The sequence below is a fragment of the Giraffa tippelskirchi genome, chromosome 6 (genome assembly GCF_054371585.1).
Source record: "Giraffa tippelskirchi isolate mGirTip1 chromosome 6, T2T-mGirTip1v1.2.pri, whole genome shotgun sequence".
NCBI lineage: Eukaryota > Metazoa > Chordata > Mammalia > Artiodactyla > Giraffidae > Giraffa > Giraffa tippelskirchi.
This window is the reverse complement of record NC_137280.1, coordinates 83,345,870-83,359,056: the sequence shown is the minus strand read 5'-3', so window position 1 is coordinate 83,359,056 and position 13,187 is coordinate 83,345,870. Positions and strand designations below refer to the sequence as shown.

Below are 13,187 nucleotides of genomic sequence, written 5' to 3'. Positions count from 1 at the left end.
ATTGAAAAGGTTACGTTATTCCTACATCCCTTCCCGGTTCTGGGCTGCCGCGAAGTTCAGCTTCTGCAAACTACGCCGGCGCGAGAGGAACTGTTTGATTGGCTATTTGTTGCGATGAGCCCGCAAATAGAAGCTACATGTAAGCCCCACCCCTTCCTGCCACGCCTCCACTCACGCAAATCGGCCCTAGGCACGTCGCCGCCACGCGCGTGCTCGCACGCAGGGTGCGTGGTGACGTTACGGCGGCGCAGGCGCCATCCCGGAAGCGCGAGCAAGGCCGCCAGATGTGCAGGTGCTGCTGCCACCGACGTCCGGGTCGAGTTCAGGGTGGGGCTGGGGACGCAGGGGCCTCTGGGGATCCAGGCCGGGTTGGGCGCGGTCCCCGGGCTGTCGTGGGGTGGGGCGCGCCGCTGGCAACATCTGGGCACCTCTCCTGCGCACAGGCCTCAGTTTCCCCCTCTGCGCAGTGGATGCGCGGGTGGCGCTGTGGGCCGGATCCGGATCCGGGGCGCGAGAGTTGGGGCCACTTGTATTCAGGCTGTGCCTTGTCACCAAAACCGGGCGTTGCCGTGCTTGGGCCTCAGTTTCCCGGTTTCACAAGGGCGGGGCATGAGGGGATTGGGGAGCCCCGCCCCACTCGCGGGTTTTGCTGAGCTTGGGCAGCTCATTTAAATTCTGTTAAAACACCTGGGTGGAGTAGCGGCCCCTCCCCGCACTGGTGTGTGACCTTGGGCACTGGAGCCCACCCCTGTGTTGCCTTCGGAGGTGGTAGTGTCTGCCTTGTAGGGGGAATTGGGGATTAAATGAAGTGCTATACAAGTGTTTGTTCTTGTTCTTGGAAGCACTGGGGAGGCCATCCTTAGATTTCTTCACGCTGCCCTCCAAGAAACTCCCTGCCCAGAACCTAGCGCCTCTTTTCACTGTCGGTTTCAGTCCCCACAAACAGCATTGTGAGATTCTAATTCTTTGTTATTCCTGCTTTGTGGAGGACAGATCTAGGTGAGATGACTTTCTCAGGATCACACAGCTTCCCTCTCTGCGTGTTTTCCCCATAAATATATTTGGAGCAGGACCAGAGCCTATGCTGGGTCATTTCCACCCTGTATCTAGGCCAGACTAGCAGTTGGGGAAGACTTCCTCCAAGAGGCCGCTGGTGGGAGAGTATGCCTTGAATCCCTCAGCCCTCACATCTGGGAGCCAGAAACAGGAAAGAGCCCTGCTTTGAAACAGAACCATTTTCCACAGGTCCAAGTGCTGTGCCTGCCAGGCTCTAGCTGCAGGCGTCCCACCACACGACTCTGTCCTTTGAGAGCCCAAGTGTCCCCTTTATACATGATGATCTTTGGAAATGTGGAGGGTGTTGGTGTCCATACCTGGCACGTAGTAGGAGCTCAGTAAGCATGGTGATTGGCGCTGGAGGGTGAGGGGAAGGGGGGAGTTACAGTTCATCAAGTGTGACAGTTTATCTCCAGAAGGCACATGGTGGCTGCAAACCAATAGCCAGATTCAGCACAAAGAGAAATATACTCTTGGCCTCTATGGGGTAAATATTAGTTGCTGACATTTGTAAATGAGGTGATTTCACAGGGACAAGAAATCCATGTTTCAGTTTTTTCTTTTTTTTCTGGAAAGAATCAGAAGTCTGGCAGGAATCAGGGACTGTAAGAAGCAGCTGTCCTGTCACAGGTAGATACTGAACATCCAGGTCACACATTTGTGGATCCTGTGGGCCGTGGGCATTTGAGTTGTGATCCATGGTTACTGATTGTGTGTCAATGGCCCAGTACCTCAGTCTCTGAGCATCATTTTCCTCATACATAAATAAGGATGATAACAGTTGCTGGTGTTTGAAATTGGTGTCTTGTTTAGCATAGAGTAGATGCTCAATAAAGAGGAGGGTAGACGTGGACTCTGAAAGCCCTTCCTGATCCTGTGTGTGAATCTTAACCAGTTGCAAGTGGGCTTTTCTGTTGGCCATTAAATGTGCAGACCCCAGAGCCAAGCTATGTCAGGATTCTGGGTTTTTCCTGAATCTCCTCAGGAGGGCCAGTGCTGAAGCCATGGCCCCTCCTGCCCTAGCATGGTCTCTGAAGTCCCCAACTGCTGGGATGTAATCTGTGTGCCAGAGAAGCAGAAGCTCTGGGAGCTGCAGAGCTGGGTTGCTGGGGCTCACTGCCTGGCTTTAAGTTGCTAATACAAGTCTAGCTTCAGAGCCGAGTTTGCAAGTTTCTGTTTTGCTCTCACCAAATTAAATTCTGGCAATCCCTTGCAGTGAGCTGGGTTCTGGGCTTGCCTCTGGAGAAAGCAGCAAGCCAGAAAGACATGCCTTTATTCTGCTGCAGCTGACATTGTGGGGTGACCGGCAAATGGGTCACCTGATAACTAAAATAATTTCAGGAAGAGATGAGACAGTGGAACAATTTAAAAAGGTGAAGTGATGAGAGTGACCAGAGTGGGGGTAGTCATCAAAGAGTCTCTTGGGAGAGAAGGCATTGGAGGGGGTGGTGATTTGAGGGGACAGCCATGTATATTCTCCCAGTGGGGACAGCAGGTGCAAAGGCAGGGGAATGTGGGTGGAGCGTGGCAGATCTATGCAGGAGGAAGTTGCCTGTGACTTTGTGCACATGGGGAGTTGGGGGTGTGAAGGTAGGAGGGGTGATGGGATTCTGACATGCTTGGGTACAAGTTATAAATATGAACTCTGGTGATTCTCAAAACACTCCTGAATTTCTGGGATGACAAAGCTGAGGCTCAGGTGGCATGACCCACTTACGGTCATGTGGCCTGCGGGGTTCCCAGACCCTCTTATCCATCCCACCTCCCCCACTTCCTAATGCAGACCGAAAATTCTTTCTTCCTGCCTGTTCAGGCAGCGGAGGAGGAGGAAGAGATGGACCCCCCGGACTCGGCCTCGAGGGTCTTCTGTAGCCGCATCCTGAGCATGGTGAATGCGGACGATGTCAGCGCCATCATCCTGGCCCAGAAGAACATGTGAGTGAGGCCAAGGGCCCTGGGGCCCCGGCGTGGGAAGGAATCCACTTGCTGGCCAACATTCTTGCCCTGCCCACCTCTACCCTGGTCCCATACTGGTGATAAAATGAAGGAAATGAACAAATCTTCTGGCTGGCTCCAAAGTAAATTCCTTCCTGGCCTGGAGGCGAGGCCTTGGCACAGGAAGCGGGGCTCTGGGACAGTTTTGCAGCTGTGGACAGTTTGGCGGGGGCTGCAGCAGCTCCTATCCTGAGGCCCGTGGTGGGGAGACTTGGGTTGGGGGGGAGGATAAGGAAGGGGCTGTGGGATATAAGGGAACCATGGCTCACTTCCTGTTGGGCGCCTGTTCTCAGAGCCTAGGCTGTCTCTGCAGTGCATGCGGGGTCACTTGGAAGGGCTGGGAATGCCCTTTGCCCTCTTTGGGGCTTGGCACTGTAGCCACCACAACTTCCCCCTAATTCCAACATGCCCTCTGACACAATCTTGGGGTGGAATCAGTCCCCTGGGGCTTTATTTTTGTGTCTTTAAGCTAAAAGTTCTTCATTCCATTTATGGCACAGCATGGACCTGATACCTTCCCTTTCTCGTCCTGTGACAAGGGTGCTGGATCTGCCTGGGTCTCAGCAGCACCCACCTCCCTCCTGGGTCTTAAGGTCAGATTCAGACCTAGCCCTGGGGGAACTCCCAGGCTGAGAGGAGACAAAATCAGACTTGAACCTTCCTAGCCTCAGAGTATCAGGACTGGACCAGAGAAAGAACCTGGGGAAGCAGGAGAGTCAAAGAGTCTGCTTGAGGGAGAGGGTGAAGGCTACATGAGAAGGGCACCCTTGAGGAGGGTTTTGAAAGTTGAATAGGAGTTTGCTAGCTGTCTCAGACACCAGGTAGAGCTCCACAGGACATGGGAATGATGTACACCAAGGTCACGGAGCAGGAAAAGGCCTAGCAGGATCAGTTGGCAGGGCCCTGGAGGCTGAGCAGAGGAGTCGGTGCCCTTTTTCTCCTGCCAGGCTGGACCGCTTTGAAAAGACCAACGAGATGCTGCTCAACTTCAACAACCTGTCAAGTGCCCGCCTGCAGCAGATGAACGAGCGCTTCCTGCACCACACAAGGACCCTGGTGGAGATGAAGCGGGACTTGGACAGCATCTTCCGCAGGATCAGGTGGGCGCTCCCCCTCAGCCTCCGCCTCCCACTCCATGCCTCGGGTTCCTCCTCTCTTCAATGAGAGCTGTCCTCTCCACATAGCAGGGTGGGAGACTCAGCTTGTTTGTTTTACAAGGCTTCATCGCACACTTAGTATTGGAGGACTGAAAACCTTAGAGTTTCTGAACTTAAGTTTTATTTCTTTTTGAACATGCAACATAGCACCAGACCCATAATGAAAAAGGTAGGCAGGAGCAGACAGTGAAAGGCTAGCCTCCTGTCTGCCTTGGCCTCCACCCAGGTCTTCTTTCAAGAGGAAAATGAGATTCCCGGGTTTTGTGGGTCCTTCTCGAGCCGGTTTCCATGAGGACAGGGAAAGACGATGTCCAAGTCCCCAGCCACACAGAACACTTGACCACCCCCAACCCCTACCCGGAGCTCACATCACCACTGCTGCTAACAGCTGGGGCGCCTGGGCCTAGAACCAGCTACAGCTGTATTTCTGGGTGACCATGCCGCTTCCTCTCTTTCAGGAGCAGCCACGTCTGCTGGCAAAGTAGGTGCCACAGATTGAGGGCAACAGGTTGGAGGAAGCTCTATGCGGAAATCATGAAACAGGCTAGATAAATCCTGTATAAGAGGGCATCTTTTCTGGGGCATCTCACCAGGCTGCCCGCCCATGCGTGGTGTCGCAGGGATGGGGTTAGAGCAGGAACCCCAAAGGTTGACATGTATCTGTGTCATTCAGTGAAAGTGTTAGTCAGCCAGTTGTGTTTGACTCTTTGCAACACCATGGACTATAACCTGCCAGGCTCCTCCGTCCATGGGATTCTCCAGGCCAAAACACTGGAGTGGGTTGCCATTTCCTTCTCCAGGGGATCTTCCTGACCCAGGGTTAGAACCCGAGTCTCCCGCATTGCAGGTAGATTCTTTACCGTCTAAGCCACCAGGGAAAGCCCTGATGTCCCTCAGGAAAGAGATAAGTGTGTCTGCCCAGGCAGGGATGCAGCAGCAGTGGTACTTTAGGGGGAGGGGTTGGGAGACAGTGCTGGCTGACCAGAGTCAAGGGTGAGAGACTGCTCTGAAGACCCTTTTGTAACTCTTTGTAAACAGAATTGCACTGAAAAAAGTGAAAATCTCAGTTACTCAGTCGTGTCAGACTCTTTGCAACCCCAGGGACTGTAGCCCACCAGGCTCCTCGTCCATGGGATTTCCCAAGCAAGGATACTGGAGTGGGTAGCCATTCCCTTCTCCAGGGGATCTTCCTGACCCAGGTCTCCTGCATTGCAGGCGGGTTCTTTACCATCTGAGTCACCAGGGAAGCCCAAACAGAACTGCATTACTTCAGGGTAACAAAGAGAAAAACAACAGTTAAAAAAGGGAAACAGGTGCCTCTCGGTGAACTTCAGTTTAATGAGTGCCGCTCTTTGGGGCGTGGACAGGCAGGCCCTCCCGGCCCGTATACAGACATCCTCGCCCCAGGATGGAAAGACAGGCTGGGACAAGTCCCCCAGAGGAGTGGCTGTTGAGGTGAGGGGAAGGGGAGCTTCCTGGAAGGTGGTCCTGGTAGAACAGGGTGAGACATGAGGCATTACAGGTAGGGGGCCCAAACCCAGCACTAAGGACACATGGAAGCTGGGTGATAGTGGATAGTAGCTACCATCCATCGTGGGGATGGGAGGTCTGCAGGCTGAGCACCCAGTCCTCCCTCCAGCCTGGGAGCAGGCTGTGACAAGCAGTGAGCGGGAGGTTCCTGGCCTGCACCGGGCCCAGCCTGTCTCCTCAGCAGGCTCAGCCCTGTGTACCTTCCCTTTCCCCACAGGACACTGAAAGGGAAGCTCGCCAGACAGCACCCGGAGGCCTTCAGCCGTAAGTGTCGCCCAGAACTCCTGCATCCCACTTCTGGGCTCTGTACCCTTCGATGTTGGTGCCCTCAGCCCAGGGCTGGCTTCTGGAATGTACCCCAAGGGCTGACACCAGGCCCAGGCCCTGGTGGGTTGTGGGTCCAGAGAGACGTGGGGCAGGGGTCTGGCCTGGTCTTCTTGGCAACCTGCAGAGCAGGTGTTGAGATCAGAATCTCCTCCTTTGGCGGAGGTCGTAACAACAGGATGTTGACAAGGATGACAGTCCTTAGCCATAGTGTCATGTACCCACTCTGAGGCAGGCTGTTACCCGTAGCCACCTGTGAGGTGGGGGCTGTGCCCAGAGGAGCAGTGACTTGGCAGAGGAAGCACAGCATCGTCCATGCTGAGCCTCACTTTACCCAGTCTGCTGAATGGGCCAACAGCTCCCCACCGCAGGGCTGCTGAAACCACAGGCACAAAGGCAATGCCATCGTTTCCCAGTTTATAGAGCAGGGAGCTGAGGCACAGGCAAGTGAGGGGCCAGGCCCAGGTGACACAGTCAAGAGAGCAGAGTCAGGCTCAGGCTCACCGCCTAGGGCCCATGTAGGCTAGACCCCAGAGAACCTGAGGCCTTACCTCACTTCACCTTGAAGAGAGGCCTCTCACCTGCCAAGGCCTCAGTTTCCTTCTCTGTAAAATGAACAAAGTCCTGTCCTGTGGGGTGGAGGTAGCTGTCAGGGATCATGGGCCCAATTAATCCCTCATCACAGTGCCCGATGATGACAGTGACTCAGCCAACTCTTGGGTCTCCTTCCCCCAGACATCCCAGAGGCATCCCTCCTGGAGGACGAAGATGAAGACCCCATTCCACCTAGCACCACAACCACCATTGCCACCTCAGAACAGAGCACAGGCTCGTGCGACACCAGCCCTGACACTGTCTCGCCCTCCCTCAGCCCTGGCTTCGAGGACCTGTCCCATGTCCGGCCTGGTTCCCCCGCCATCAACGGTCGCAGCCATACAGATGACGAGGAGATGCCGGGCGAGTAGCCTTGCTCCAAGGGGGTCTCAGGGCAGCAGCAGCGTCACTCCCCAGGTGTCTGAAGTGGCAACGGAGAACCCTGCCTCGAGATACTCAGCTTTGCAACCCTAGTCTGTCATTTAGGGCTCGCCGAGGGGACAAGGCTCCCTCCCTAGAATTCCTGGGGATCTTTCACTCCTGCTCCTTCCTCACTGAGAACATCTCTCTTCTGTAGATCCCTCTATCAGACTGGGGATGACCAATCCATCTGGAGTTGGGCTGGGTACAGGGAGCTTTTCCAGAGTCAGGCCGTAGGTCTACTCTGAACAACACTTCAAGCTTCCCAGAGACCAAAGCCAGATGTCCCCTGCCCCAGCCCCCTGGTCAGAACCCCCTCAAGACAGTCAAGCACTGTCATGTCCGAGTTCACCCAACCCACCCTTGCGCCTGCTAATTCTGGTCTTCTTGCCCCTTCCTCCAATGAAATTCTGAATCCTTTCTCCAATCATTATCTCAAGGAGGTTTCTGAAACAATTGTAGAAGGCTTAAGACAGAGATTAGCCATCCACTCAGCCCCAAGCCTGGTCGGGCCCTGTTTCTCTGACCAGTGGTGTAGACCTCTAGGGCTTAACAAGCCTCTCCTAGGGCCTTTGTGGAGCAAGCCGAGCAACCTTGGAGAACAGAGTTAAGTGGAATATTTTTGTACCCGATGTTTACAGATGCTGTTGGGAAGTTATCAATAAAGAGACTGTTACTAAAAAGGGAAGGGTGCATCTAGCAGTGACTTCCTTCCATCCTTGGGCCCAGCATCCCAAAACAGGGACAGGTGCTGCATGTGGGACAGGCTGGTTATGGATCGCCAGGCACCACTGGCCTAGAAAGATGTGGCTGCTTTGGGTGGGAGTCCCCAAGGGTGACAACCATAATGACCACACTTCCTATCACCACAGAGGCCTTCCCACTGCTTGCAACATCATTTCCTTCCCTGAATGATTCCTCTAAATCTCAGCCCCAAAGTGGGCTCCTCAGGGAGCCAGACGGGGTCCCATTCCCCATCAGATACTGTCACAGAGTCCCCTCATCTTTGAAGCACTTTCTATTATGATGTTATTAAAGGTCTCTTCCCAGACCTCAGAGTGCATTTGCCTGGTCCATAGGGGGCGCCGGGAAGTGGTCAATGAATTAAGAAGGTACGCTGAGCAATGGCTTCACTGTAAAGCAGCAGCCTGCAGTGCAGATGTGGGTTCCATCCCAGTGTCAGGAAGATCCCTTGGAGGAGAGCATGGCAACCCACTCCAGTATTCTTGCCTGGAAAATCCCATGGACAGAGGGGTTTGGCAGGCTACAGACTATAGGGACGGAGTCGGACACGACTGAAGCGATTTAGCACAGCACGCTGCCAAACCCACGGGTAACTTCGTCCTCACTTGTTCCCAGCGCCCAGCACTTTTTAACTTATTCCGTCCCAGATCCAAAACAGACCCTGGGTTCCACCTCATTTCCTTGAGTGAATGCACCAACTCCACCTGCTCTCCGCGCTCCTGTACGCACCCGCCCTGATATCCATTTACGCATAGCAGCCAGAGAACCTCCAGTGGCTCCCAGGGGTTTAGCACCCGCGCCGCCTCCCGCCTCGACCCCTGCGTCTTTGGACCTGCGGCTTAATACCTTTCCTTCAGCACAAGGGTCTCTCCTACTCTGTTTAAGTATTTCCGGAGCACCCGCTATGTGCGGGCCGTCTTCCAGGTTTGGAGACAGCGAGCAGCAGCACCTGGAAAGGTGCGGCAGTCTTACTACGTGACCCGATGGGTGGGGCTCACACCCGGAAGCTAGTGGGCGAAAGTCCCACTCAAGCGCCGCGACTTCGTTCGCCAGCGCCCATCATGGGGGCGGGGCGGGGTCGAGGGCGGGGTACGACGCGCGGCGCGGATTGTGACGCAAGCACGCAGCGTGCTCGGTGCGCAGGCGCCTTCGGCGGCGAATCGGCGGTTTCCGGTTCCGCCGCCCTTTTTCTCCTCAACCAGGCGGCCGAGCAGGTTGGTGCTGGAGGCTTTGCGGGTCGGCGGTGGGCCGGGTTGGTTTGTAGGGTGCGGGGGACTATGGGCGTCTAGGGAACGGAGGTGGCGGCCTGGAATCCGTGTAGGCGGGCCAGGTTCTGCGGGATGGCTTACCAAGGCACGTTGGGCCGGATTCCGGTCCCGAACTGGGCCCCGCGAGGGAAATCGGCATTTGGAAGGGGACCTTGCCCGCTCCGCCGGCTCCAGCTATCTGAGGAGGCCTTGGGGAGAGAGCGTGTGCCCTTCGGGGATGATCCAATTTAATGTGGAGAGGTATTAACTGTAATTTTTTCTCGTAGCGGAAATTGTGCCAGTCCCTTCGAAAATAGGAAGCCCCTGAGCTGGGTTTCCATGTATCTCCTTTTCTAAGCCTGTAAAGCGAGTCTGGTAGTATCAACTGTTTTCTTAACTTGGAAAGTGAAAGCGATACCTGTGTAAACAAGTACCAGGCACGTGGTTAGCAGTTGTTATTTATGGATTGGATAAAACGCAGGAAGTGTGGTCTGAGCATTAGGGTGTAACCCAGAAGGAAGCCGGAGTTTTGGGTGTCTGAGCTTGGTATTGGAGAGGAAAAGGGATTGTAGGGAGGAAAGTGTGCATGTTAGGATGCTGCTAAAATGAGATTCCCACCCAGGCTGCAGGAAGAGCAGGGGCTGGCGAGGAGAGGAAGGGTGGGGCCTCCAGACCATGCTTGGAGAAAATATGCTTGGCAAGGTGATGCCCTAAAGTTGAAGGTGCAGGCTCAAAGGGGCAAAAGGAAACAGGCACTGAGGTGGGCCTGCAGTTGAGGTCGAGGCATGCACGGAGCTGGCAGGGACTAAACCTGGTCAGCCTGTGAGCTGGGGCTGCTCAAGACCTTTAGCGAACACCACTCCCTCCATCCATGCTAACCCTCTCTCCCCAGCAGACGCAGAGATGCAGATCTTTGTGAAGACCCTGACTGGCAAGACCATCACCCTTGAGGTCGAGCCCAGTGACACCATTGAGAATGTCAAAGCCAAAATCCAAGACAAGGAGGGTGAGTTGGGCTGGGTCTGAGTCCTCTGCCCAGTAGGAACCCCTCAGCCCTGGGTATCTGCTGTCCTGTGTGGATTGGGTGCTGGGCTTCGACAGAGCTCAGCGATGCCAATGTTCCCCAGTGTCATCTTGGGATGGCAGCTTGACCTCCCTACCTCAATTTCCCTTTTGACAGATTGGGGGTAATTCTGGCACAGCCTTGTGGGAGGCAGGGAGTGGCTCGGCGGAAGTTGCCGGTAGTATGTTTGTGAGAACCTCTGTAATGGAAGTTGTCTCTCCTTAGGCATCCCACCTGACCAGCAGCGTCTGATCTTCGCGGGCAAACAGCTGGAGGATGGCCGCACTCTGTCAGACTACAATATCCAGAAAGGTACGGGGGTGGGGTGGCTAGACAGGACCTCAGCGAGGCCTAGGACCCAGGATGGAATGCTGACAGTCTGTCACCAGGAGGGAGCTGTAGAGGAGGATGGTCGTCCTTAAGGTGGGGATCAGATGGCACTAGGGAGTGTTACTCTGTAAACTGCTGTTTTTATCACTGAAAAGCATCTCCATCAGTGTTTTTCAAATGGCCATGGCTTCTCATGTTCTTAAGTCACTTTTTTTTTTTTTAAGGCCTGTGTGTGTGTATTAATGTTATAGGTACTGTAAAGGAAATCACCACTTTTTCCCTAGCAAAATAAAAGGTTATCTTTGCATCTCTTAGAAATTGCCTTGCCCAGATGGATACCACTATTGGTGTATATTTATATTAGTCTCCGATTTCATGAGGACTGGTGGGATATGACAAGGTGGAGGCTCTGTGGGGTGGCATGTCCATCTGCACATACCCAAGGGATTCTGATGTAGCCCCATCATGCTTGATAAGCTGTGTCTGGAGGGCCCTGGAGGCTGCCCTCCACCCGTGAGGCTGAGGTGGTGAGGCCAGGCTCAGTCAGTGTCCGTCTCCGCCCTTCATTTCTTATAGAGTCCACCCTGCATTTGGTGCTTCGTCTGCGAGGTGGCATCATTGAGCCTTCCCTCCGCCAGCTCGCTCAGAAGTACAACTGCGACAAGATGATCTGCCGCAAGTATGTGCTCACGTGTGGGGGGCGGGGCTGGCACTGGTGGTGGTCCGGCTGTGCCCTCACCGGCCCTTGGTGCCCTTGCACAGGTGCTACGCCCGCCTGCACCCGCGCGCTGTCAACTGCCGCAAGAAGAAGTGCGGCCACACCAACAACCTGCGCCCCAAGAAGAAGGTCAAATAAAGCTCCTCCACCGGCTTCTCCTTTGCCCACAGGGCGGCCTCCGCCCCGAGTCCCGTGGTCCTTGGGCCTCAATAAAGTTTCCCTTTCGTTGACTGGAGCAGTAATTGGTGTCCCTGTGGCTGGTCTGTCCAGTGGGGAGGTGACTGAGGTGTGGACATCTATGGGACTTCGTGTCACTCAGCTCTTCATAGCCCTTGGGGGTCCCAAGTTCCAGTTGTCTTACCTGTAAATTGGGCCATGGTCCCTGCCCTTCACATCTGAAGTTGTCATAACCACAGCACAGGCAAGTCTCAGACTGGCCCTCTGCCACATAACCTAGTGAGCCCACCCATTTGGGTTTTATCATCTGAAATATGAGAAGGCCTTCAACCAAGTGACCGGTGGGACCTGGTCAGGCACATTTAACAGCCCCTCATGTCTGGGCTCTGGAGGTGTTTGGGTGTGGGTGGACAGGATGGAACACCCCACCTAGTGTAATAACACCTTTTCTGCATTTTGACTGACCATTAGAGCTCCCAGGCCCCATCCAAGACATGTCTATCAGGTGAGGGTTGCAGTACCCTGGCAAGGCGATGTTTTTATTTGTCTTGGGACGACGGGCTTGATGTAGGTGACAACTCAGGTCTTGACAGTGATGTCTGAGAATAGCTAAGACCTGGTTGCTGGTATTGCTAAGTCGCTTCAGTCGTGTCCGACTCTGTGCGACCCCATAGACGGCAGCCCACCAGGCTCCGCCGTCCCTGGGATTCTCCAGGCAAGAATACTGGAGTGGGTTGCCACTTCCTTCTCCAGTGCATGAAAGGGAAAAGTTCAAGTGAAGTCGCTCAGTCGTGTCCGACTCTTAGCGACCCCATGGACTATAGCCTACCAGGCTCCTCTGTCCATGGGATTTTCCAGGCAAGAGTACTGGAGTGGGGTGCCATTGCCTTCTCCGTTAAGACCTGGAGTGCCAGTTAAAGGCTGTCACTTTATGTCTCAGGTAGTTTGAGTTTCATTTTTTGTTAGCTGCCCCTTCCTAAGGCCAGGCCACCATTTTCCTGGTCTGCCCACTTGTCCACTCCTAGAGGAGGGAGGTTCTCAAGTTCAAATTAGGCAGTATGTATCCTGCTCTCAGGCCTCAGTATGAAACGCCACCACCACCATCCTCTCCCTGCCCTGGACTCCCATCTCAGGAGCTCTTTTTCAGCTCACTTCCAATGAGGGCCTCCCTGATAGCTCAGTTGGTAAAAAATCCACCTGCAAAGCAGGAGACCCTGGTTCGATTCTTGGGTCAGGAAGATCCACTGGAGAAGGGACAGGCTACCCACTCTAGTATTCTTGGGCTTCCCTGTGGCTCAGCTGGTAAAGAATCCGCCTGCAATGCTGGATACCAGGGTTGGGAAGATCCCCTGGGGAACGGAAAGGCTACCCACTCCAGTATTCTGGCCTGGAGAATTCCATGGACTGTATAGTCCCATGCGGTCGCAAAGAGTCAGACAGGACTGAGTCACTTTCACTTTTTTTCCAACCAGTTCACATAGGACCTGCTAATGAATCTGCTGTGGGCTGGGTTCCAGCAACTTGAGCTTTCCAATGTCAGAACCTGCGTTCAGATCCCACTCTCGTCACAACCTTGTGGCGTCTGATGAATATCCCTTCCCAGATTTCTTTCTTCAGTTGTGTGGGAATAGGATGTGAGGAAGTGAAGTCGGGTGTTGACAGTTGTATAGAAGCAAAACCTTGCTGTATATAGAACCTTATATTCAAGATCAAAAACTTCAAGAAGGCAAGCGCTGGACAGGAATAAGCACAGGGTGGGGTGGATAGAGGGTGTCAGGCCTGAGAAGCCCTCCAGTATTCGCTTCCCATTCTTCCCCCGGAGTTTCCTCCAG

General features: G+C 54.3%; 2 protein-coding genes and 1 long non-coding RNA gene across 17 annotated transcripts; 2 read left to right on the top strand and 1 right to left on the bottom strand.

Moving 5' to 3' along the window:
• The first annotated feature begins 256 nt into the window (after positions 1-256).
• KXD1 (KxDL motif containing 1) lies at positions 257-7,759 on the top strand. Of its 10 annotated transcripts, none has more exons than XM_081496265.1 (8): positions 257-327; positions 1,246-1,394; positions 1,473-1,543; positions 1,633-1,686; positions 2,870-2,991; positions 3,999-4,151; positions 5,956-6,002; positions 6,798-7,759. In XM_081496265.1, the coding sequence occupies exons 5-8, from the start codon at positions 2,891-2,893 to the stop codon at positions 7,025-7,027; spliced, it is 531 nt and encodes a 176-aa protein (XP_081352391.1). In that variant the 5' UTR covers positions 257-327; positions 1,246-1,394; positions 1,473-1,543; positions 1,633-1,686; positions 2,870-2,890; the 3' UTR covers positions 7,028-7,759. The 10 variants fall into 10 exon arrangements, with proteins under 10 accessions (XP_081352391.1, XP_081352396.1, XP_081352392.1 ...); XM_081496270.1 differs by having other exon boundaries at positions 2,840-2,991; XM_081496266.1 differs by lacking the exon at positions 1,473-1,543 and having other exon boundaries at positions 257-292.
• Positions 5,531-8,883, bottom strand: LOC145508811 (uncharacterized). The gene is made up of 2 exons (XR_014055610.1): positions 8,667-8,883; positions 5,531-6,183 (listed from the first exon to the last, which is right to left on the bottom strand). It is a non-coding gene; the product is annotated as an uncharacterized LOC145508811 (long non-coding RNA).
• Positions 8,147-11,420, top strand: UBA52 (ubiquitin A-52 residue ribosomal protein fusion product 1). 6 transcript variants are annotated; one of them, XM_081496277.1, is made up of 5 exons: positions 8,147-8,188; positions 9,963-10,073; positions 10,356-10,442; positions 11,037-11,139; positions 11,223-11,420. In XM_081496277.1, the coding sequence occupies exons 2-5, from the start codon at positions 9,971-9,973 to the stop codon at positions 11,314-11,316; spliced, it is 387 nt and encodes a 128-aa protein (XP_081352403.1). In that variant the 5' UTR covers positions 8,147-8,188; positions 9,963-9,970; the 3' UTR covers positions 11,317-11,420. The 6 variants fall into 6 exon arrangements, with proteins under 6 accessions (XP_081352403.1, XP_081352402.1, XP_081352401.1 ...); XM_081496276.1 differs by having other exon boundaries at positions 9,960-10,073; XM_081496275.1 differs by lacking the exon at positions 8,147-8,188 and adding an exon at positions 8,955-9,034.
• Positions 11,421-13,187: the final 1,767 nt, after the last annotated feature.

Excerpts from the sequence above, each read along its gene's own strand:
- UBA52 (XM_081496271.1), top strand. Across the intron at positions 10,443-11,036 it reads AGACTACAATATCCAGAAAG|AGTCCACCCTGCATTTGGTG; the intron begins GTACGGGGGTGG and ends CATTTCTTATAG. Across the intron at positions 11,140-11,222 it reads GACAAGATGATCTGCCGCAA|GTGCTACGCCCGCCTGCACC; the intron begins GTATGTGCTCAC and ends GCCCTTGCACAG.
- KXD1 (XM_081496260.1), top strand. The coding sequence starts at position 2,891 with ATGGACCCCCCGGACTCGGCCTCGAGGGTCTTCTGTAGCCGCATCCTG. Across the intron at positions 2,992-3,998 it reads ATCCTGGCCCAGAAGAACAT|GCTGGACCGCTTTGAAAAGA; the intron begins GTGAGTGAGGCC and ends TTCTCCTGCCAG. Across the intron at positions 4,152-5,955 it reads AGCATCTTCCGCAGGATCAG|GACACTGAAAGGGAAGCTCG; the intron begins GTGGGCGCTCCC and ends CTTTCCCCACAG.